The 23,007-nt window shown below is 41.2% G+C and overlaps 2 protein-coding genes and 1 long non-coding RNA gene across 4 annotated transcripts; all 3 read left to right on the top strand.

Annotated features, from left to right (window-relative positions):
• Positions 1-10,249: 10,249 nt before the first annotated feature.
• LOC103636049 (probable aldo-keto reductase 1) lies at positions 10,250-15,817 on the top strand. Of its 2 annotated transcripts, XR_004852138.1 has the most exons (11): positions 10,250-10,367; positions 10,963-11,009; positions 11,119-11,179; positions 12,224-12,304; positions 12,380-12,469; positions 12,556-12,630; positions 13,567-13,770; positions 13,867-14,039; positions 14,134-14,230; positions 14,717-14,870; positions 15,370-15,779. XR_004852138.1 is itself a non-coding variant. In XM_035961836.1 (7 exons), exons 4-7 carry the CDS (start codon positions 13,984-13,986, stop codon positions 15,549-15,551), a joined length of 489 nt encoding a protein of 162 aa, XP_035817729.1. In that variant the 5' UTR covers positions 12,371-12,469; positions 12,556-12,630; positions 13,567-13,770; positions 13,867-13,983; the 3' UTR covers positions 15,552-15,817. The 2 variants fall into 2 exon arrangements, 1 of the variants encoding a protein (XP_035817729.1); XM_035961836.1 differs by lacking the exons at positions 10,250-10,367; positions 10,963-11,009; positions 11,119-11,179; positions 12,224-12,304 and having other exon boundaries at positions 12,371-12,469; positions 15,370-15,817.
• A 5,487-nt stretch (positions 15,818-21,304) lies between these two features.
• LOC103636047 (uncharacterized) lies at positions 21,305-21,640 on the top strand. Its single transcript, XR_557775.2, has 2 exons — positions 21,305-21,413; positions 21,542-21,640. It is a non-coding gene; the product is annotated as an uncharacterized lncRNA (long non-coding RNA).
• Positions 21,641-21,903: 263 nt separating this feature from the next.
• On the top strand, positions 21,904-22,640 carry LOC109941908 (tubulin alpha-2 chain-like). Its single transcript, XM_020543159.1, has 3 exons — positions 21,904-21,944; positions 22,266-22,339; positions 22,432-22,640. Exons 1-3 carry the CDS (start codon positions 21,904-21,906, stop codon positions 22,635-22,637), a joined length of 321 nt encoding a protein of 106 aa, XP_020398748.1. The 3' UTR covers positions 22,638-22,640.
• The last annotated feature ends 367 nt before the right edge of the window (positions 22,641-23,007 follow it).

The following is a 23,007-nucleotide window of genomic DNA, read 5'->3' as shown; positions in this document are numbered from 1 at the left end:
TTAAATGTGTATGTTAGTTCTAGCGCGCGAAATAACTTGTATAAAAATTAGTAAGTCTACATGTTAGTTCTCACTTAGTTATTTTAACTCTAACCATTGTCAAAGTGTTAGAATAATTTAAGCCTCTAGAACATGATAATTCTTGAATTGTATAGGAGCTGAAATTTATTAATTTCTGTTTTGGGCTGCACGCACTATTTTAATTGTGCTGTATGTTTGATGAACCAAATTGTGTTTTCTGTAGATATGTGCTATAGAAAAGTGGTAGATAACTTTATTATCTTGCTGGTGTTAAAATTTGACAGCATAAGTCTGATCGTTTAGGAGTTATGCTTTTTACAAATTCAGTAACTGAATCTGTCCAAATTCTGTACAGATTTCAGAAACTGTATTGTTTGCTCCATTTAATGTTGCAATCAGTTCATAGTCGTTATAAGAAAGTTGTAGATGTTTTTGTGATCTTGCTTGTGTTAAAATTTCATAACCACAGGCCTGATAGTTTAAGAGTTATGAATTTTATAAACTGCTTGGTGTGTTCTGTCCACCGTCAGAATAGATTTCGAAAACCGTGTTGTTTGATTTAGTTAAACATAGAATCACTTCTTGGTGATTATAAAAGTTATATAGTGCATTTGCCAAGCTTTCCAAAAAGTCTTGGATCACTATTTTTGGAGGTCTGAAGATTTAGTTATGGATGTTTAAAGTCTGAAGACTGAATCTGTCCAGTTCTGGACAGCAAAGTCTTCTAATGTATTTTATCCTTAGTAAAATATTGAATCACCTTGAGATGTTTATAAATGATATATAGAAAATTTTATTATCTTTCCAGAAAGTCTAGAATCAATTTGTTTGGATGTCTGAATCTTTAGTTGTGAATTTTTGAAGCTGCAAGTCTGAATCTGTCCAAATCTGGACAGCGCTGTTGTGTTAACACCTTTTGACCTTGCTAAGTGTTTAGTCATGCTGTGATGACAATACCAAAGTTGTAAAGCACTTTTCAAGCTTTCTAGAAAGTACTAGTTTACTATTTTTGGTTAAATATCTTGTGAGTTATGACTGAAACAAGTGACTGCTGTATTGCTGTCCAAAAATTCTGCTAGTGCCTATTTGATTGTTAGTTCACCCTTTTGGCTAAAAATGGATTGTTAGTACTAAATTCATATAGAATTGCCATGGCTAAGCTTGAGATAACATATGTGTAATGTTTTTATACGTTTCTTTCTCTAGTTAATTGTGATGTAGTATTGTGTTGCGTAAATATCCAAAATGTTTGTCATCTTTTTAGTGGCGTTAATGTTGTGCGCTCGATGATATGTAGTTAGCTAACGCTAGTGTGTGTGGTTGCTTGTGATGTCTCACTACTTAGTGTTTAATTCGCTAGCGTGTACTTAAAGTATCTTGTGCTATTCCATTATATTCATACATATGCATCTTGCAACTCATATAGGACCGAGAGATGATGATCGAGCAACTGATGTGGTGCCAACCACAAGATGCAGTTGGTGGACGACCTGAAGAATGGTGGATGTAACCAGTGGATGCTCGCCGAGCGAGTACCCTCCCCCAGCAAACACTATCTAAGTGTTAAATTAAAGGCAAGCCCCGGTTTTATGCATAACCGTTATATATGCTATTTTACTGCACTTAATGTTTGTAGGCTTGTACTGTGCACTTAAGTGTAGGAGTTGATTGAAACCTTAGTTGCATGAACTTAGGATTCCTTTTGAGATGGATACTAGTATGCTAAGTCGAGTAGCTGCTTTATTCATTAGGATCTCGGTAGAAGTCGAGTTATTTTTCTAGCACTCGCGCGAGGTCAGGAAATTGGTTGTATCCACTTTCTTCTCATAATGATGCTGGGTTGTGGACAACAATCCATGGGGGTTGGTTGTCCACGGGATGAAAATTGGAATAAGGATTAAGGTGTGGTACTGTGTGTCAAGCGTTTAAACGTACTAAACACATACCGAGAAATATGGTAAATCTGTAAGCCTAGTACCTGAGTGAACCTGCCCGCAGATTGCCCTCCTCACGTGACCTGAGACGTGGTCTCTCATTCCGGTTATGGTGGGTACAAGTGCGGTCACTGCACGACGGCAGTCGGGGTCAGTTAGGCATTGTACGCCAAGGCGGTGAGCCCCTTTCTGTTGCCAGGGAATCGATGGGGACGGTTGATGTGTGTGGGGACGGAGTGCCCCTACATGTCGTGTGTTTAGGTTTACCTTGCAAGGTTTAAAAACTCGATTCGAATCGTCTGTTTCTCGCAGCTAATGAGACTGCTTGATCCATGCTGCTACATTGAGTAATAAGTGGAAATGAGGTGACTGGCAAAAGATGTTGATTGATAAAATGTTTGATACCATGTATGAATAGCTAGGTTCACATCTAGTTAAAAGGATCATACTAAAACTTGAAAAGCTAAAACTTGATTTTAGACTCAGCTAGTGCTTTTGGCAAACCAAACCCCTCAGCCAAACAGCTGCATGTCTAGAGGTAGAGGAGTAGACTCCTCACACCGGGTAAGTCTAGCTGAGTATTAGTATACTCAGCCTTGCTTGTGACACAATTTTTGCAGGTACTCCTTAGGATGATTGGTTGCTGGTGTGACTTGGCCTTCATCCCTGCCACCGGGATAGATGGTCGAGAGGGTTATTGCTTCCGCAGGAGAGGACCAGGAGGAGTAGCGTGGCCAGGCTTCGCCATGTTACTCGGTTTTCTCCGTTAGTTATTTCCGCTGCATTAAAATTTATGATTATTATTTCTGAAACTCCGATAATGTAATTACTAATGATACTTATTAAATTTGTGGTATTATGTTTTATTGTATTTCTCTGTGCCTCACCTTCGTGTGAACTAGTGGTATTCGATCCTGGTAAGTGGCTTTATCGGACTAGATCCGAGGGACTGACGGATTATTCCTGTTTAAGTGTGTTGCTGCCCTCAATGGTGCGACTTGGGCACTTAAGCTGGAATAATTCGGGCGGTTCCACCATAGCTGGTATCGGAGCGAATACCATCATAGAGAAGTCAATAAGTCATGATTACCAACCTTTTTTAAAAGTAAAACTTGCTAGAAACCAATGTTGGATAGATCGTCAGGACGATCAGGATAGACCTAGGACGTGAAGCCTTAGGAAAATAGATGGGTAGCTAGGTGGCTATATTTATATAGGCCATAAAGGCTACTACTACTATTAATAGGGATGCTGTAGAAGCATCCAAAAAATTAGTTAGGTCTGAGAAGACGACTAGAATGAGCATGCATCATGATTGTCACATCATTGTCTCTTGTGCATCAACATTCTTCTCTCACCTTTATTCCAATAATAATAACTTGTGAATAATGTGATGTACTGCTATGTTAGGAGCTGTAAGAAGTGCCTTGTCTTGTGTTGTTATGATAGTCTTGATTAGGTTGTGTTATGTGTTCTCCTTGCCATGCTGTCTAGGAGGTACGGTAACTATTTAATACATTTTGCCTCTAACCAATAAAAATTGTTGCCTGTTTTGCTCATGAAAAGACACCCCCACTTTAAGCAACCCAATGGTTAGCAAGTGAAACCCTTTTTTTTGAAAAAAATCAAATCATGTGCTTGTTTTGGTGTTTCTAGCCCTTGTGTGTTTTACACTTGAAATTGCACCTGCACAACTTATAGACACCCATAGCTTGACCGCTAGATCAACCCAAGTCTCCTTGTGCACTTGACGTGTCAAAAAAAATGTGTCTAGTTGCGCAAACCATATGGAAGCTATGTTTCTTTCCATAAATCCTTGCCCCTAAAACTTCATAGCATTTCTGTTGATCATCCTAGCAGATCTTGTTTTCCTACCTCTCCTTTGTCTGAATCTGGTAATCAGTTCCCTTGCGAATCATGTCGTGGCTTTATCATCCGAATCTCTAGATCCCTTAATGATTCTGCCTCGTTATCTGGTTATCCGCTATAACCCGTTCTCAAGTATCGGATGTTGATCTTGCCTAGATCTCTTATTTCTGGTCATTCTCATACCTCTTCCTCCAAGAATCATGACGCCATTTTATCGATTTTATCTCTAAGCAGTGGATCCATTTGGTTCAATGGATTATGATGTTGACTTTAATTCTCTCATGTCTCTAAAAGCTCATCAATCTTGATCTCATGTTGGTTCCTCCTCATATCAAATATCGTATCAATCTTTGACTTGATAATCCATGTTGTGATCATGACAAGTTCGTGGAATCGAAGAATTCTCATGTGATGCTCTTTTTGTCAGCAACCCTTGCTTCAACTCTGGTCGCATTCTTATTCTCTGAGCCATACTCTCATGGGCTCCATCTATTTGTGCTATGTGAATTTCTCATTGGTTACATTTGATAATATTATTATGACTAAACAACCGATGGTGCCGAGACAAAACCGAGAGCCTCCTGTGGGCGCGCACACATGGTTGAGCTGCTCGGCACGCGCTGGTATCGTGGTTAATAGTTGTGATCCATTACGAGACTATACTGATGTGCTATCTTTTGTGTACATTCCCTCAGAGTGGTCGCTGCATTTTGTCTCAACATGCCGCGATATTCTACCCAAATCTATCTTCAGTATCTTGTCAGATCACATCTCATAAATTTGCATCTATCTCCAGCCTGGGAGTTACATGCTTCTCCACCCTTGAAGGCCCTCATTCGAATCTCGGGACGAGATTCTGTTTAAGGGGGAAGGCTGTGACACCCCAGGTGTCTATTTCGCGTTATGTCGGGAGATTAATCCTAATCTCGGATGCTCAGTAAAAAAATTTCTATTTCTCGATCGTGCCTATCTCTGTTTATTAGGCTTTCTCTTGGAAGTTCACCGAATTTAGAATTAATCGATCACGAGAAACAACCAATTTTGGAGCGTGTTCAAACTTTTAATTCTCGGAACTAATGCAGACTCGAAGATCATTATTGAATTATAAATCTCATCTGAAGCTCTTTAAATCAAACTCTCGACGACTGTTATCTGATCTGAGCCCGAATCTAATTCCTCGAAACTTCGATCTATGTTCGACTATTTTATCCGGGTCCGTATTCTCCAACGGGATACTCAGTATGTCGCCCTCTAATTAATTCTTATCCGACTCGACTTCATACCTCTGTGTTCGATCCCAATTTAAAAATCAACATCGACGATGATTTTAAATGTCACGATTTGTCTCTTTCAATCAAAAATCCGAAAGCTGGTTGTATCCTGAGACAATTTATTTTCGAATCATGCGTAGGAAATTATTGCCGAGCGAAATCAAATCAAACTCTCGACCGAGTTAATCGCCCGATCTTCCGAAAACTATTTCGCTCTGTTCTCCGTAGAGACGAATTCTGCAGGAGCATTTTTATTCTGGGAAAGAATTAGCGTTCCGATAATCCATGTTTGATCAAAATGCCACAAAATAAAATGGAAAATAATTAGCATGATCCGGTTTAGTGTTTTGGGCCAAGCCCATTCTAGCCCATTTGGCCCACTAAAGAACCCTAACCCTAGCCCATGTCTATAAATAGGAACCCTCTCCCTTACAAATTGGAAAATTTCCATCTACCCCCTAGCCGCCATTTTCTTTTCTCCCAGCCATCTCCACTTCTTCTCCCCACGCCACCCTCCTTCCTGCTCCTCACGCACACCAGTGGAGGGCCTCCATGGCGTCTCCTCCCCTTTCCTCAAGCCAGCCACCCTAGCTTCCATTCCTCTCGCCACCAGCCATGGGGGTCGACATCCCCTCCTCCCCCTCTGCACCATGGCCGGTTCCTTGCTCCCCTCGGAACCCAGCAGGGAGAGCAGGCACCATTCTCCCAGCACGCATGGAGCTCCCTAGGCTCCCTCGCTTGGAGCTCGACCAAGGCCGAGCACTCCACTGTTGCAGCCCTATCGACGCTCGCCGGGTGTTTGCTGTTTTTGGCGCAGACCCGCTCGCGACGTCGTCGACCCTCGGTGAGACATCCCGCTACCCTTGCTGTTTTTGTATCCATGGTGTCGACGATATGCCAAGTCACTAAACTCGTGTATTATCGCAGCCACCGTCAAAGTCGCGCTCCGCGCCTTGCAGTTCGACGAAATGCCGAGCCATGTGGACAATCCATGCGGCTAAATCTCGACTCGTTCAGGTTGAATCCATGTGATTGACTTACTTGCACATTTGTCATGTATATATATGTATGTGAATATGTTGTATGCGAATTAAAATTCATGGAGGAGAAAGTGGTACGCGTAGATGTGTTTGCGATTGGAATACCAACAAGTGTTTGTGTGCCTGCACTGGTCCAATTGTGCGTCGTAGGGATTGGTCGCGGATGCATTAATTGTTTGTTAAAACACTTCGTCGTAAAGTAGTGTGTTAGCTGTGGTAAATTAATAAAGCGTAAAACATACTTGGTGGTTTCCTCAATCGGCTAATGAGTTGGTCTAGGATAATTATATTTATGTATTCATCGTTGGTGTAGGTTAAATTAGGTGAAAATGTAAATTAAGTGACATTTAATTGGTGTCGGAAGGTGAGATAGGTTAATTTAGAAAGGTGGGTTATTAAACATGTGTATATCGAAGTGTATTATAGTGGTAATTGCGTTAAGTTAATCGGTAGTGTCTCGAGCGCACGCCATGATATGGTTGTATGCGAGACATAGTAAAATAAGGTGTGCTCGATGGGGATGTTCAGTCGTTGTAGGTGGAAATTGTCTTTGCTTAAATAGAGAGGTGGTGACATGCCGAAGTAGTCATCGCTTCCTCTATGTTTATATGTCGAGTCAAAATACGGGGTACTAGTGGTACGCTAAGCGGTGCTCCAAATAAATTAACCAGTTAAGGCGAAATCTGTCGTGCGTGATTTATTATTGGAGAGTAGTTTGAATTACGAGTTATATGAGGATTATGTTAGAAACTAGTCTGCGGCGTGTAACTGTGCTCGTGATGTAAATAACATATCAGTAGGTCTTGTCGGTGTCATTAGCAGGTGGGATAAATTCGATTGTGCGATAAATTTTGAAGGGCGAAGAACATGTGTAGTGTGTTGATCAAGTTAACCGATAGGTGGCGTAAATATGCTTGTGATGCTTTTATGTGCATGATAAGATCGATGCCTTGCTTGGTCAATTATTGCATTCCATTCCCTTTGGATAGATAAATGTCTTGTTGATCGATTAGAAGGCTTATATGAGCGTTATCACAGCCCAATAATTATTGGAGGCGAGTAGCGTTCATGAGTCAGTCCTTGCAAAACATTGAAGAACAATCTGATAACATATGCACATGAGTGCTTTAGGTCCTTTAGTAGCAAATGTAAGTCTTATGGGGTTTTACGCCATATGTAAATGCATCTATGTTAGACCCCAACAATGTGCTATTTTGGGTGACTGGTGTGTTAACTAATTTGAGTTGAGAAAAGGGTTAAGAAAAACTAATTAATCTGCTCCAACCCATATTTTTGAGTTGCGATGTCTAAAATGGTTCGCTAAGTCTAATACTGTGATTAGCCAACTCATGTTAAGTAGGAGTCGATTTCGTTAAGTGATTGCTATATACATATTGTGTCTTAGAGTGCTATAATAATGGGTTAGCAGACTTGTAGATGATTTTGGGCTAAGCTCGTAGTCACATTGTTTTACTTGTTAGTCTAAATGCACATGGTTATGATCGCGGGTAAAAATCTGTAGTGCTCATGTGGTGTCTAAACTAAAATGCAAACTAGTGGGTGAAAAGCGCTTTGATATACATGTATGCCGAAATTGATGATTGTGGTGAATGCGTTGATTAAATGTGTATGTTAGTTCTAGCGCGCGAAATAACTTGTATAAAAATTAGTAAGTCTACATGTTAGTTCTCACTTAGTTATTTTAACTCTAACCATTGTCAAAGTGTTAGAATAATTTAAGCCTCTAGAACATGGCAATTCTTGAATTGTATAGGAGCTGAAATTTATTAATTTCTGTTTTGGGCTGCACGCACTATTTTAGTTGTGCTGTATGTTTGATGAACCAAATTGTGTTTTCTGTAGATATGTGCTATAGAAAAGTGGTAGATAACTTTATTATCTTGCTGGTGTTAAAATTTGACAGGCATAAGTCTGATCGTTTAAGAGTTATGCTTTTTACAAATTCAGTAACTGAATCTGTCCAAATTCTGTACAGATTTCAGAAACAGTATTGTTTGCTCCATTTAATGTTGCAATCAGTTCATAGTCGTTATAAGAAAGTTGTAGATGTTTTTGTGATCTTGCTTGTGTTAAAATTTCATAACCACAGGCCTGATAGTTTAAGAGTTATGAATTTTGTAAACTGCTTGCTGTGTTCTGTCCACCGTCAGAATAGATTTCGAAAACCGTGTTGTTTGATTTAGTTAAACATAGAATCACTTCTTGGTGATTATAAAAGTTATGTAGTGCATTTGCCAAGCTTTCCAAAAAGTCTTGGATCACTATTTTTGGAGGTCTGAAGATTTAGTTATGGATGTTTAAAGTCTGAAGACTGAATCTGTCCAGTTCTAGACAGCAAAGTCTTCTAGTGTATTTTATCCTTAGTAAAATATTGAATCACCTTGAGATGTTTATAAATGATATATAGAAAACTTTATTATCTTTCCAGAAAGTCTAGAATCAATTTGTTTGGATGTATGAATCTTTTAGTTGTGAATTTTTGAAGCTGCAAGTCTGAATCTGTCCAAATCTGGACAGCGCTGTTGTGTTAACACCTTTTGACCTTGCTAAGTGTTTAGTCATGCTGTGATGACAATACCAAAGTTGTAAAGCACTTTTCAAGCTTTCTAGAAAGTACTAGTTTACTATTTTTGGTTAAATATCTTGTGAGTTATGACTGAAACAAGTGACTGCTGTATTGCTGTCCAAAAATTCTGCTAGTGCCTATTTGATTGTTAGTTCACCCTTTTGGCTAAAAATGGATTGTTAGTACTAAATCTCTATTAACTATTAAGGGGACAGTGTAGACTGCCCCCGCCTCCGAATCCCACCCGTCGCTCCGCCTCCCCCGCCGCGAAACCAGCCACAGCAGCCACCTACCCCGCGGCGAATCCCGCCCGCGCCTCCCCCGCCATGAATCCCGCGCCTCCCCCGCCGCGGAACCCGCCTCCACCCGCGAATCGCCCGCCGCGGCTCCATTTCTGCGAACCGCCCGCCATCCCCGCCGCGACAGCCACGATCCCAGCGTACCCCCTCGTCGTGCACATGGGCGACACCGTGCTACTGCCCGCCCCCCGTCATCCCCTTCTCTGTCATCCCCTCGATCTGGCGCACGCGCTCGTGTTCACGGTCGGCGTTGTCCGGGTAAGGCTCGCGGTCGAAGGGTTGGTCGGCGTCGGTGCGGGGGTGCTCGAGCTCGCGCCACATCTGCAGGAGCGAGGAGGGCGCGTTGAGGGAGGGCGCCTGCGGGCGAGGCGGTGGTCGAGGAGAGGAGGAAGGAGGAGGGGTCGAGGGTGGAGACCGGGTGGAGGCGCGCGAGCGCGAGGAGCTCGGCCTCGCGGTTGCGGGGCTCGACCTCGCGCTCCATGGAGGAGAGCACCTCCTCGGCCTGGCGCGCGACCCAGCGGCTGAGGAGGCGCGACTCCCTCCTCCGCCTGCGCACCGCCGACGACTCAGCCTCGCCGTATTCACGCGGAGGACGCCCTGGATGGTGGATCCGAGGCGTTCCATGGCCTGCCCTATGGCGTCAAGGTGACATGCTGCGCCGAGGTGGAGGCCGCGTTGAATGCCGTGTACCGGCGGTGCCGAAGCCTTGACCGCTCCATGGGACTGCTAGAGATACGCATGGTGTCCCTCGACGCCGCGATTACAACATCACCATGTTCGGCGCCTGCGCGCAAGAGGAGTTGTCCATGTGGCATCATCTCTGGCTCCGCCACTCTGGTGCACTCTATGGCACTAGAGGTGAGGAGCTCGCAGTCCGCCAGGCTTGGCCAACCCTCTCACTGTGCCCCCTCTCATTGGTTTCTTCTCCCACTAGGCCACCACAACCTAGATCCCAGTCCTCGGACATGTTGTGGGGGTTGCTTTTTCGATTTCTTTGCAAGAGCTTGGTGGTGTCTATGATGTTAGTTGGATATAGTTAGCAGAAGTGCATAATCATAGCCTTAAGATTTTATAAATTATTCCTTAATTTGCTGAAAGAAAGATGATGATAAGCCTTTGTTATATAGACCAGAATTGGTCAGTCCTTTGCTGATAGTAGTTCATCTGTTGATTCAGGTGTATTTTTCGTATTTGTATATATTATGTTTGATTGTATCTCGCAGGTTCGAGAGATGTCGAGGGGCTGTACCTCGCCAGCGATTTGGACAAGCGGCTATTGATCTACTTCCCCTTCATGCAAGTGGTCAAGCTACATTCCGTGCTATTCAAAGGCCCTAAGGATGACTGTAAGATTTGCAACTCCTTGTCTGTCTGGGTCTGTGAGCTAACGGACTTGTGCCAAATTGTTAGTTTATATGTTCAAAGTAGATAGAAGTACTACTTTCCTATGAGTTAGTTTCAGCAACAAGGATGTGGAAGCAAACCAACTACTGCTCTAGCTGTTACATGCAGAATTGCAGACCATGAGTGCAACCCCATCTTTTCACATGGCACTCATCAGACTCTTTATTATGGAATAGTTAGCATTAGTGTTATTAAGAACAAAAGTTAGATCCATAATTAAGTGACTCTATAATTTTCATGGCCATAGAAAGGAGCACTCATGTATTAGCGTTGAATAGATAATTACATCATTTTATTGTCGCCTTGCGCTTTGACCTCACTGAAAACATAATGTTACCAACTCAATGTCAAGTCATTTTTTTCAGAAACTTTGAATTTCCACAATTATAAGGTTGTTTCTTTGAAATGATGTTTGTCACTGCAACATTGGCATCCTATCGATTTGTTTGTTGGGAACTGCATGATATGCTCTGCCACTGCAACTTTATGGCTCAGCTTCTTTTTCAGACAATAATAGCATGCCTTCTGTCATCACAGGCCCCAAAACTGTAAGACTTGTCCAACAAAGATCATATGGGTTTTAGGTATGCTACCACAGTACCACTTGCCTAGAGTTATTTAGAATTTGGACTTCTCAAAACACATTATCTTTTTATATTTAGCTGAAATGCATATTTATGTAATAAATGTCAGCAATGACAATGACTATCTACCAATGGACATCGTGGAGCTATCTTCCGATCATTTGATAGAGGTACGACTTATCATCCTACTCGTAAATATGGTTGATGGTCATCCTGTTTATTGACATCCCAACCATTATTGTTTTGCTCACCCGAATGGGTCTTGGCCTTTTTCCTGGCAGAATAAACCTTTGCTGCTAAAGGATGTCAAGTTCCAAAACGTACACGTGTATATACATTTCACAATATATATGTTTTTGTTACCCCATTTATGTTTCTTACCACTGTTTTTATTTAATGGTCTTTTGTTATTATTTCATCCTGACTATATTCATTGTGGACAATCAAAGTTTCTTCTACCCTATATGTATAGGGAAATTCAATGAATTTTGATAGAGATTCTTCAGTCTTGTTATAGGCTTACCAATGCTTATTGACCTTTGTTTGTTCGGACACTTCTTTTTAAGCTTGTTGTAGCTGATGTCATGTGCATGTCACCCTAAACTTGCAAGTTCTGCAACATTATAGGAAATGGCAAGAGCTTTTTGATGTGCCCATGAAAACCCAAAGTATGTTATGCTAAAGGAGACCAGATTTTCGTCCAGACATTCGCTGAGATATGTGGTGGCAAATAAAAGTGTATGATGTCTGTGATGCGATGCGCCACGAGAAAAAAGGCAGAATATATGATACTGTTATTGTCTTAACTGTCTAATCACCTTCCTGTTTTAGTAGTCATGATTTGGTACTTGGCTTACTGTTTTTTTGTTATGCAGTGGATGTGGCAATACTATTACTGTCAACATGTTGCCATTTTTGTCATATGGTCCATGTGTGTCTCCTTTCGAAAATTAGGACCCCAGTGCTCATTAATCATAGCAACTTCTGTTTCTGAATTTGTGTGAAATTTGTTGGATACTTATATTTATTCTTGGCCATTTTTGTATGTGATATCTTTTTGTTCAAGCAGTTTTTTGCGCTTTATAATTTCAAAGTGTGCAAGAGTGTCTAGAATGTCTTCACATGGCCTCACTTTATGAGATACTACTGCTTTTATGCAATATACTTTTGTTGTGTTGTGTGCCTGATAAGTTGCACCATAATATTTCTTTAAGGACAAAGTTTCTGATGAGGTTGTATTCAAGGCCATGGGGAGGGCTATCAATAAGACTGTTATGGTTGTGGAATTGATCAAGGTACTCCTTATGGCTCTGGTGCTTGCTAATATTACTTATCACTTGATTCTAATTGTTACTGTTATTACTGTGAAGAGGAGGATTGTTGGCCTCCATCAGAATACCACCACTGGATCTACTGATATTACTGATATGTGGGAGCGCATTGGAAGAAGGCCTACTTCCGTAAGTGACTTGTTTTTATTCTAGGATAGAACTATAACTGCACATGAACCCGTAATTTTGGAGTTCAAGATTATATCTCTCTGCAGGCTTGAGACAACAAGACATGTCTCTATGATCACTATAACTCTTTCAAAGAAGGAGCTGGACACATCATCTATCGGGTATGCATACTGCACTCTTTTGTCAACTGCATTTAATGACTTTCTTTGCCAGTTTGTCTTAACCAAATTCTATGGTTTTCTATGCCATGAACTCACATTTCGCTGCGTCAAGTAATCTAATAAGAAATCAGTGCTCCCTCTGTTTCTTTTTATAAGGTATATAGTAAGATTTGAGAAATCTTTAGAAATGTTCTTTGATCATCAATGGCGCTTATAGTATATCATCAATTGCTTAAAATCAATTTGCATTAAATTACATGTGGAATGTTGTTCTATTGATACAACTTTTATACATGCATGTGTATCATTTGAGTAATTGTTGGTCAAAATCTAAGAAATCTGTCTTGTTTGAATCCTGATATGTCTATATTTCGTGATGGATTTCTTAGCTTGATTTGAATTCCTTGATCCCTTCATATCTGACCATTTTGGAACATTTAGTTATTGTGTTGCTGCCCTCTTCATTCATTCTTTGTCCTTGTAATTGAATTCTTTTCAATCCAATAGTCTGCTAGATTTACATAACGACATGTTGTTCACTTTACCTATATAGTTTTTTATTTCATACATGTAAGGTACTAAAGAGCAGACTATCATTGTTATACTTGCAGCTCCTACAATTATGCTTGCTATTACTAATACCTTTCCTTGCTATTTTGCAACAAGTCCACAACAGTTGCTCGTGTGTATTTCCTCTGTCTCGGGTAAGCAGCATAGCAGTAGAGTAGGTGTTCACTAGCAGTACAAAGTCCTCCAAGGTTTGGTTAGTGTCTATTTTGATCATATTGTAATGTTTGTGAGGCGTGTGAATTTTTTTTTGTTACATTAGCAACACAAGTATGTGATGTTGAACAAAAAAACTTAAGACGAATAGCCTGTGTGAGTGAGGTTTACTGACCCGCGAAAGACATCGCTGCCTGTCTGTGTGCGTTGCAGGCGCTGAAGCAGCTGTCGCGGGAGCAGGTGCAGGTGGCCACCAAGTTCGAGATACAGCGTGACGAGAGCGGCACGCGGACCGTGTGCGGCCGGCCGGAGTACGTTCGCGCCTGCTGCGAGGCCAGCCTGCGCCGCCTCGGCATCGACTGCATCGACCTCTACTACCAGCACCACATTGACACCACAATTCCCATCGAGGAGACGGTCTCTGGAGCCTGCCTGCACATTCGGCCTGCCTTAAAGCAGTCGACGTTGTTGATGTGTTTGCTCATGTGAAATCTTTGTTCGAAATTATCGCAGATTGGCGAGCTCAAGAAGCTGGTGGAGGAGGGTAAGGTCAAGTACATCGAATTGTCAGAGGTGAGCCCGGACACCATCAGGCGTGCACATGCTGTGCACCCGATCACCGTGGTGCAGATGGAGTGGTCTCTCTGGTCTCGCGACATTGAGCCCGAAATTGTGCCGCTCTGCAGGTGATTCATGGATTGCAGACACTTTTGTTCCTGCCCATGGAGGCCCTTACCGGATATTATCATGTGTTAAGATTCTTTATGCTGTGGACTTCAGAGAATTGGGCATTGGAATTGTACCATACAGTCCTCTTGGCCATGGGTTTTTTGGTGGAAGAGGAGTGAAAGAACAAGTGTCTGCTGAATCTAATCTGGTATCGAGTATTGACACAGTCTACCTCAGAATATCATTTCTTTCTTTTGTTGCCAAAAAACATTTCTTGGTCTGCATCAAAATCTTTTTCTTAGTTCACTTAGGTCCCGTTTGTTTCATTGGAATTCAATTCCATTTTAATAATTATAATTTAGATAAAACTAATTAAGTTCATATATTTATATTTGTAATATATTTGTATATTATCCTAAATCATACGAGAGAGATAGTTATATACTACATTTATGTTATAGTGAAACAAGTAGAAGAGTGTGCTATAAGTTGTACATCAGAAAAATAGTATATAAATCTATAGAATCAATTTTCATTTCTCACCCCATGAATTTGAGATAGGCTTATATGATAACTTTAGAAAGTGGTGGAATGTCACATTCTAAAAAAATAGCATATTCCATTAGTAAGATTTCAATTTCTTAAAATGAAAAGAAACAAACGGGACCTTACAGATTTTACTTTGGCTTCTCAGCATGGGATCCCAAAGTTTGCTCCAGAAAATTTGGAGAAGAAAAAGCAAATTTATTTGCGAATGGAAGAGCTGGCCAACCAGCACCAGTGCAGCCCTGCTCAGCTAGCTTTAGCATGGGTTCTGCATCAAGGAGATGATGTGGTTCCTATACCAGGTGTTACCTTATAACCCCATTTCCTTATAAATGACCACGGTCTGTGCTTTCAGACTGATGAGTCAGAGAGTTGATCACCCAAAGATGCATTTCCTGACACCTTTTTCTTGTATACACTTTCAGAGACCATTATTAATTATTGGAAATAGTTTAAGTCGTATAACTTGGGACTTGGGAGTAAACTCGTTCAATTATGATATAATCCAGTTCGAACAACACATTTCCTTGTTTTGAAGGGAAGCAACCTCCTTCCATCCAAATGTGTGCGTGCATGATAGCGTGTTGAATAGTTTGTGCCATACGATACCTTTTACTGAGCTATGAACTACTTTTGTTGGTTTGAAGCATTGTACGATTTAACTGACTTATTCTTGAGTCTTACTCTTCTTATTCCCTTCCCAAGTTCAAACAAGTCATCAGTAGTCATGCTTCATGGCTATATATATGTTCCGATAGTCCTGTATTTAGTCACTGACAAGTGTTTCCTACAATTTCGCAGGGACAACCAAAATCAAGAATCTAGATTCCAACATTGACTCCTTGAAGGTGAAACTGACAGACGAAGATCTGAAAGAAATAGGCAGCCAGATACGGGAAGAAGATGTGGCTGGTGGAAGACAATTCACTTCATTTGCACATACCACCTGGAAGTACGCTGATACGCCAAAGAAGCAGAGCTAAAAAAATACTTGAAAGCAACAATGATGATGCGATTGGTATGGCCCTCTCCCTGCAGATGCCCTCAGGAACATTGTCGATGTCACTTTGTGAACAATGTAAATAAATAATGTATGGAGAAGAACAATGAAGTGCCCAATCTTGTTGGAAGTACGAATTATGTACAGTTACAGGAATGTGTGCTACCATATATTTCGTCGCATCAGTTTGAGTTGTGGTTGTGTGAACCTACCATATATTTCCTCGCAAAAGAATAATGTATAGTTACAGTAATGTGTGCTATCTCAATCAGCATGCAGGCAGGAAAAACATGCACCATATGTGGTACAGTACATCTGTAGTACAGTACATGAATTCTCGCTTGTAATCCACATTTAGACCTGAAAATGCGAAAAAGAAAAACCAAAACACAACGCGCTGAGACCGTGTTGAGGAATGTCAACTTGTCAAGTATGCTGCTGCATTTTTTTTAAAGAAACTTCTCCTTCACTTTATGTTTCTTGTGCTTAATCTGTCTTTGACCATGAGGCAGAAGAAAACTGTGTTTAGGCTGACGAAGACATCCCTTATTCTCTTAACCAATTACTAGGTGTATGCCCGTGCGTTGCTACGGAGTCAACATATAATCATAAAATATATTGAGATGTAGAAACATTAATTATCGTTATACCTTCTTGTTAATATATTTTAAAGGTTAAGAAAATTTACATACATTAAAAGATATATAGGTATGTGCCCGTGCTTTGCCATACAAATTAAAAACCATCCAATACTAAGCCTGTATGGCTGTATATTGATACAACTTTGTTGCTTTCTCTGCATTTTTAGTTTATGAAAATATTGGATGGTTTTAGCCATTTGGTCTACATACGAAATATACTCCTACCGTCCTACGTTCAGTTTCATATGTGGTACCAGGATAAGGACAATGCTTAAATAAAATAAGAGAAGCAGTTAAAATGATGATTATTCCTACAATTTACATTTTTGTCCTTTTATTAATATATACAGTTTGTCGTACAAAATTTAGTTCCAGAAATGCAAGAAATAAAATATCTAAAAGAAAGCCCAAACACAGTGAATTCAGAGTACCCGCACACAAATTTTATTCAATATAATATTAGTGCAAAATTATTACATCAAAACGAACAACACATATCATGAACCTCAATAGCTCACAAAGTGTTTGGCAACAATCAATACATAACTAAACCGAAACAAATAAAATTACATATCTATACTACTTATTAAGGCTCTAAGGGTAGCCTGCCTTTTCTCGTTCTGCCATCCGTGAATCTGGACCGTTCGCTTGATCAGGCAGGCTATCCGATCGTGCTCCGCCCCCGCCCCCTCCCCCGCCTCGCCTTCCCCTCCGCGCATCCGCGCAGCCGCGGTGTGGCCAGCCGTCTCGGAGGCTGCCATGCCCCCGCCTCGCCTTCCCCTCCGCGCCTTCCCCCTCTCCAAGCCCGCGTCCACAACCGCCGTCGTGGATTCGATGTCGCCACTGCAAATCTCCAGCCCCAGTGGATGCACCGACCTCCTTCCCCCGTACTCGTAATAGCCCGCGTCCACAACCACCACGTAATAGCCGTCGTGAATGCACCGACCTCCTTCCCCCGCAAAGCTCCAACCCCAGGCCCCTGGTCGTTCTTCCTCCCCGAATTCGTCGCCCCCATCCGCCTCCCCGCCGATGGGACCCACAGGCGGCTGCGGAGCCGCACGCGCCGCACATACCTCCACACCGACAAGGATGGGGTGGGGGTCTCCTGCGCCCGCTCGGCCGCGAGCCGGCCCTGAACGCGGTGTGGAGGGTGCACATGGCCCTCTTCCACGGCGCCGCCTACAGCTGGTACCTCGCTCGGTCGGCCAACCAATAGGAACAGCCCAGCCACCGCGATGTCTTCTCTATGCTACAACACGTGAGACCTAGATGCCGTCATGTGGAGGCCCATCAAGGTTGCCCCTCTCAACTGCAATCCTTGACATGCTGGTTTCTTCTCAATTGCAGGTACTTATGTTCTTCCTCCTCTCCTCCGATGAAAGATAAATAAGAACTGAATGAATAAATAATAAATAAAATAGACAAAATGGTTGGGGAAAAACATCGGTTTCTTGCTTACAGTTTATTTTTTCATGTCTACTACTCGAGGGAATTGTCCATGCTTATGATCTTGTGGAAGTTTGCCATTGATGCTTGTTGCTGCAGTACATGGACAAACCTCCAAGAGTGTAGCATCAGAGTTTGTGAAGTGGAGGGATGTCGTCGTTCTCTGCAGCAAGCTAGTGCCATCATCGATTAGGAGCTTTGAACTCATGTACAATTAGTATAGCGTCTACAGTGTAGGTCCATCGTTTGAACTCCATAAGGTTTACGTTCCTGGAAACCCACAAGTACATGGGTGTATCCTTCTTAATATCATGACAATGGAGTTTTTTGCGAATAGCTCAAGTAGAGGAAATGGCTTGTGCTGACAAGTTGAGATTCTAGCCAGATGTATTACAAATGTTCCCTTGTTAATGCTAACATGTCAAATCACATTTCATCTAACTTCAAATGTGTGTAATATGTACTTACACTAGAACAACCTATTCTGTTAGTGATTAAACCCTTGCATTTTCACTAGATCTGTATCTATCAATTGCATGTATTCTTTGACTTGAGAATCTTCACATTTTGAGCTTTGTTTAGGTAAATGTAACCTGGTTCAAAATCCGTGCGATTACAGGAGTTTCAACTCATTGTACTTGCCGTTTAGGCCTTGGCTTAAGCTACACACATGTTATCAAGTAGAGTTTCTTAGTCTATGTTGCAATGCAAGTGACCTATATAATGATCAATTAACACATTTTCTTGTGAGTAGTGAGCATGTTTAGTTGTGTTTGTAGATTCAAATCATGGTACCATCTATCTATCCTGGGTTGGTCTACAGCTGCAACAGTATGATTGGATTGTTGCCAAGATAATAACTATCGACAATTAAAAAGATTTACACCGTTCAGTTGGCAAAAACTACTTTAAATTGCTTATGACATTGTAAATGGAAATTTATTCTGTTTTCTGTAAATGTCGTATCACTACAAATTGAAATGTTTTTAATGTGTGTTCTGTAAACTTTGTTGTGCATTTTCTCATGTGCTGCAGTTCAACAATTGTTTTTCAATGTAGCGGGCAATACTGGAAGTTGTTTGTTCAATATGTGTTCTTCTAGAATATCATTTAATATGCATTTATGCCCTGAAACCATTTTTATATGCATTTATGCTTTTTTTATTTTTCAGATACTTTCTCTATGGATGAGGGTCTGCATCAGTACAGGTTTGTTGATGTGCCTACTGTTTGCCGATGTGCCTACTGTTTGCCGATGTGCCTACTGTTGCAGTTGTTCTATATGCTAATTTATTATTATGCAGGTTCATTTGGACCATTTATAAACGTACAAACTTCACTGATTGGTCTGGTGCTTAATTATATGCTACTTTCCATTTATTGAGCCAAAGCACATTATCATCGAGAGGACGATCTAACTGGAGCCAGTATTTTGATTTTCTCGTTTAGTGTGAATTCATGATGAGCAGCTTATATTTTGATTAAGCTATTTCATTTGCTGCTTTAAGAGGTGACCATTGTGTTGTCTTGAGGAAGAGGTGGATTTGGTGGGCTGATGAAGCCCAGCTTCTCCCACCAGAGGCAGAGCCCTAAACTAAATATAGAATATGGATTGCCCTGTTGCTTACCATTATATCGAGTAGGGGCCCAGGCCCCACTCGTTTCATTAAACTTTTTAATCTTATTTTAATGTATTTGCAAAGGTCAATTAGTTATTAGGCGGGCTTGTAATTAGGCTCTCATTCAGATTTTAAGTTGGGCCTACCCCTGGTCCGATTCAGATTTTGAGTTGGGTCCGCCCCTACCCCCTGTAACTGACTATGTAAAAAAGCTACTTCATTTCTGTGTGTTCTGGAACTTGGTTTCTTTGAGGGAAAAAACTTGATTAATCTTCAGATGAGTTGTGTTTCTAGATGTTATGCATCTTATCGAAGCAAAGAAAACTAAAGATCTGTTTATGGTCAGATCTTACTATTACTGTTTAATAATTACAAAATTGTGTACCTAGGAAGGATAAAAGCTTTTATCTTTAAATCATTACAGGGCGCCTAAAGGATGTCAAAAATACTTGAGGAATCCCACCCCCATCTGTTCTGTTTGAATTGTGACCTAAATACTGAATTCAATAGTTGGTTCTCGATCCAAAGGTTGTTTACAATGGTTCAGCTCCATGAGCTTCACGACTTGAGTTCTTGAAAAATCTGGGAGGACTGGTCAAAGGTTATTAGTTTAGCTGGTTCTAGCCTTCTTATCTAGGTGGCAACAATTATGGTAACATGTTTTTATCTGATGGTCCTCAAAACAAGTAGTAGACATACTTGGAATAGGAACAACTGTATCCATAAAATTGTTAACAGGACAAGATCACCACCAAATGCGGCTGTAGGAGCAACCCGGCGTGGACGGGGTCCTCTCGAACCTCACCTGCGACAGCGACAACAAGGTGAGCGAGTTCATCGGTAGGAGGCACAGTCTGTCGTTGCACGAGCTGCCCACCCACACCACCCGCGGCTACTACCTGGGCATGTTCCTTGGGGGCTCGGCTGACACCATATCACATCATTTATGGGCAGCAGATGGTAGGATCTACCTCATTGGTGGTTATAGAACATCCACACCGCTCCGCCGACACCATGCTGGGTCGAGAGAGCACATCTGTAAGACATAATGTAATGCTTCTGGTTACTGCAACAAGAAACTTAGTGGAAAAAATCATGTGTGCTTCCATTGCAAGTGATACCATCACTTTCTAAATGTTCAGGTTGCATAAGCAGTCATAGGAAACAAAGCATAGGCTATTCTTTATTATCATGTAAATACACTTAATGACCACAGGAGCAGGGAGAGACTACATAATTCCATATTAGCAACCTTTCTGTCCAGATATGCATGTACTTTGTTGATTAAGTGGTGTGGCCAACTGGAGATAAAAATCAAGACCATATGACTGCACGTGGAGTTTAGCTTGCAGTTTAGACACAAATATTAGTTTGCCAGATATATGACCAACCAATAAGCTTAGCTACATTAGTGTAGTATATCAGCATGCCGGGTCTAAAATTTTAATAATATGTTATTGTTGTGGAGTAGCAGGTTTGTTATCAGCCTCCTTAAGGTCCTGGTTTGAATCAGCCTCAAATAAACAAGGGTAAGGTTGCCTAGGGATTCCGTTTCCTAGATCCACCTGTGTGGGAGTTTTAAGCACTTGCTATCTGCCTTTTTTCGTTTGATCTTGTATTTTGAGAAGTGATTGTAGTTGCAGTCTTGACTAATTATATTATGCACATCCATCTCAGACAATCAGGAATCACACATCAAGTATGGATAGTCTAGGTGCTATTGTTGTGTGTACTTATTTAAGAAGCAGAGAACTTTTCACTACTAAATTTCTTCTTTTCTTATACCAAGGTAATATTGCAAACTATTTGAGCCTGGCAGAGGTTGATTCCATATATCTTCCGGTCCCTGTGAACTTCATCTTTATTGGATTTGATGGAAATGGACGACATGGTAAATCATCTATATCAAATCACAAAGTTTGTAGTCAGTTTGTTTATACTAAGCATTAATTGTTCCTTGGTTTTGTTAGAGCTTAAGTTGGGGCCTGAAGAACTGGAGCGCTGGTTTACAAAAATAGATCACGTATTTGAGCACATAAGAATCCCTCCAGTTGGTGAAGTTCTTACCCCGTTCTATAAGACTACTGTTAAGAAACTTCAGCATTATGATCTTCCTTTAGTCGGCCATGTGAACCACAAGTAAGCAATATGTACATTTATGATCCAACTTAGGGTCTGTATATTCAATCTAATTTCTGTAGTTAAGCCTTGACATGCTTCCATGCGAATGGATTCCTGATGTTCCAGCTCATTTTCATTTGATGCAGTTTCTCTGTGCATGCCATACACATGGGAGAAGATGTCTTATCTGTTTTTGAGCATGCTATAAAAGTTCTATCCTGTAAAGATGATCTCGTGGATTCCAGGTATGTTGTTTCTGAATACCCATTGTTTCCATTCTGTTCATCCAGTTACAAGTGTAGTAATAGTATGGGATATACATGTATTATGCACACAAACTTTTTTTCGTTTTTTTTAAATTGGGTGTACATGTGTACATGTACATCCATGTCCTTTACTGGCTCCGCCCTCTATCAAGATTGTCTCGTCAATTTTGTTGCTTAGATTAGATTGCCATTGCTTCTAAGAACTTCTCTGGCTAGAATTAGATTGTTGACAGTGAGTCGATATGTCATTGATGTATGCTTACCTGATAGCTGTGGTGTACTGGTAAATGGTAATTTAATCATATCAGTTTGGTTCGTAAGTGTGAATATTGATCCGTCTTCAGTGTTTACCCCTTGATGAATCAGTGTATGAATCCTCGTTTCTGTCTCATACTGGCAATTCTTTTGTGTTGGACCTTGCTATGTAATCAAGTGTTGTTTGTCTGATGTGTATGTGGTAGCATCATCTTGCTGTTACCTTGGTTGCTGAAATTGTTTCATGGAAAATGACAGATCAGAATCGTGGATATGTCTGATAATGAGAAATTGGTGGGGGAGGGAACCACCCCCCGAGGGGCGGACTGGGAAGTTGTCACTCTTACAGCATCTGCCACCCAGAGCAGCTCATCTCGGGGAAGGAGGACGCAACTAACAACTTTGCCTGTGGCCACTACACGGGTAATTCGCCTTGTGTCTGAATAGATAATAGGAGTGGGTCCTATGCTTCTGCAACTGTGGATATGTTCAATTCTAATTATGGTGCAATGCAGTTGGGAAGGTGATTGTGGATCTATGCCTGGACTGTGTGCGCAAGCTTGCAGACAACTGCACTGGGCTTCAGGGATTCTTGGTGTTCAATGCTGTTGGTGGTGGTACTGGCTCTGGACTTGGTTCACTGCTGTTGGAGCGCCTTTCAGTTGATTATGGCAAGAAGTACAAGCTTGGTTTCACCATTTATCCTTCCCCACAGGTATGACCTTATGACAGAACCTTACATTAGCAAATTTTGGGCTTGACTGAAGGAAGTTGAAGCCGATGTGGCATTTCTTTTTAGCTTGAGGTACTTGTGTTGATTCTTCCCAAGGAATATCAGTAATGTCATCTTTGTATCAAAGGTAAGAAATAATGTCTATTTGTGAATGTACCAATAATATTTTTTTTATCAAACCAGCACCCTGCCACCCTCTTTTATCAGGCTATTTTGTTCACTGGATTTATGCTTTCTCTTTTAGCATCAATCATCGTGAAAGAAAAAGTTTTGGCTAATATAAGTAATGTTAGGGCGCAAGATGTGTAGAAGATGATTCGTAGTTTGCTGCGGGGTAGGCTGAAGGCCTTTGGGACTG

The sequence above is a fragment of the Zea mays genome, chromosome 8 (genome assembly GCF_902167145.1).
Source record: "Zea mays cultivar B73 chromosome 8, Zm-B73-REFERENCE-NAM-5.0, whole genome shotgun sequence".
Classification (NCBI taxonomy): Eukaryota; Viridiplantae; Streptophyta; class Magnoliopsida; order Poales; family Poaceae; genus Zea; species Zea mays.
Note: the sequence above shows the minus strand (reverse complement) of the source record. Positions and strands in the feature narration are given on the sequence as shown.

Bases quoted from the DNA above. Each gene is read 5' to 3' on its own strand.
- LOC103636049 (XM_035961836.1), top strand. From the start codon at position 13,984: ATGGAGTGGTCTCTCTGGTCTCGCGACATTGAGCCCGAAATTGTGCCG. The intron at 14,040-14,133 runs GTGATTCATGGA...TGTGGACTTCAG, and splicing joins GAAATTGTGCCGCTCTGCAG to AGAATTGGGCATTGGAATTG. The intron at 14,871-15,369 runs GTGTTACCTTAT...ACAATTTCGCAG, and splicing joins TGATGTGGTTCCTATACCAG to GGACAACCAAAATCAAGAAT.
- LOC109941908 (XM_020543159.1), top strand. From the start codon at position 21,904: ATGTCATTGATGTATGCTTACCTGATAGCTGTGGTGTACTG. The intron at 21,945-22,265 runs GTAAATGGTAAT...TCACTCTTACAG, and splicing joins CTGATAGCTGTGGTGTACTG to CATCTGCCACCCAGAGCAGC. The intron at 22,340-22,431 runs GTAATTCGCCTT...GGTGCAATGCAG, and splicing joins TGCCTGTGGCCACTACACGG to TTGGGAAGGTGATTGTGGAT.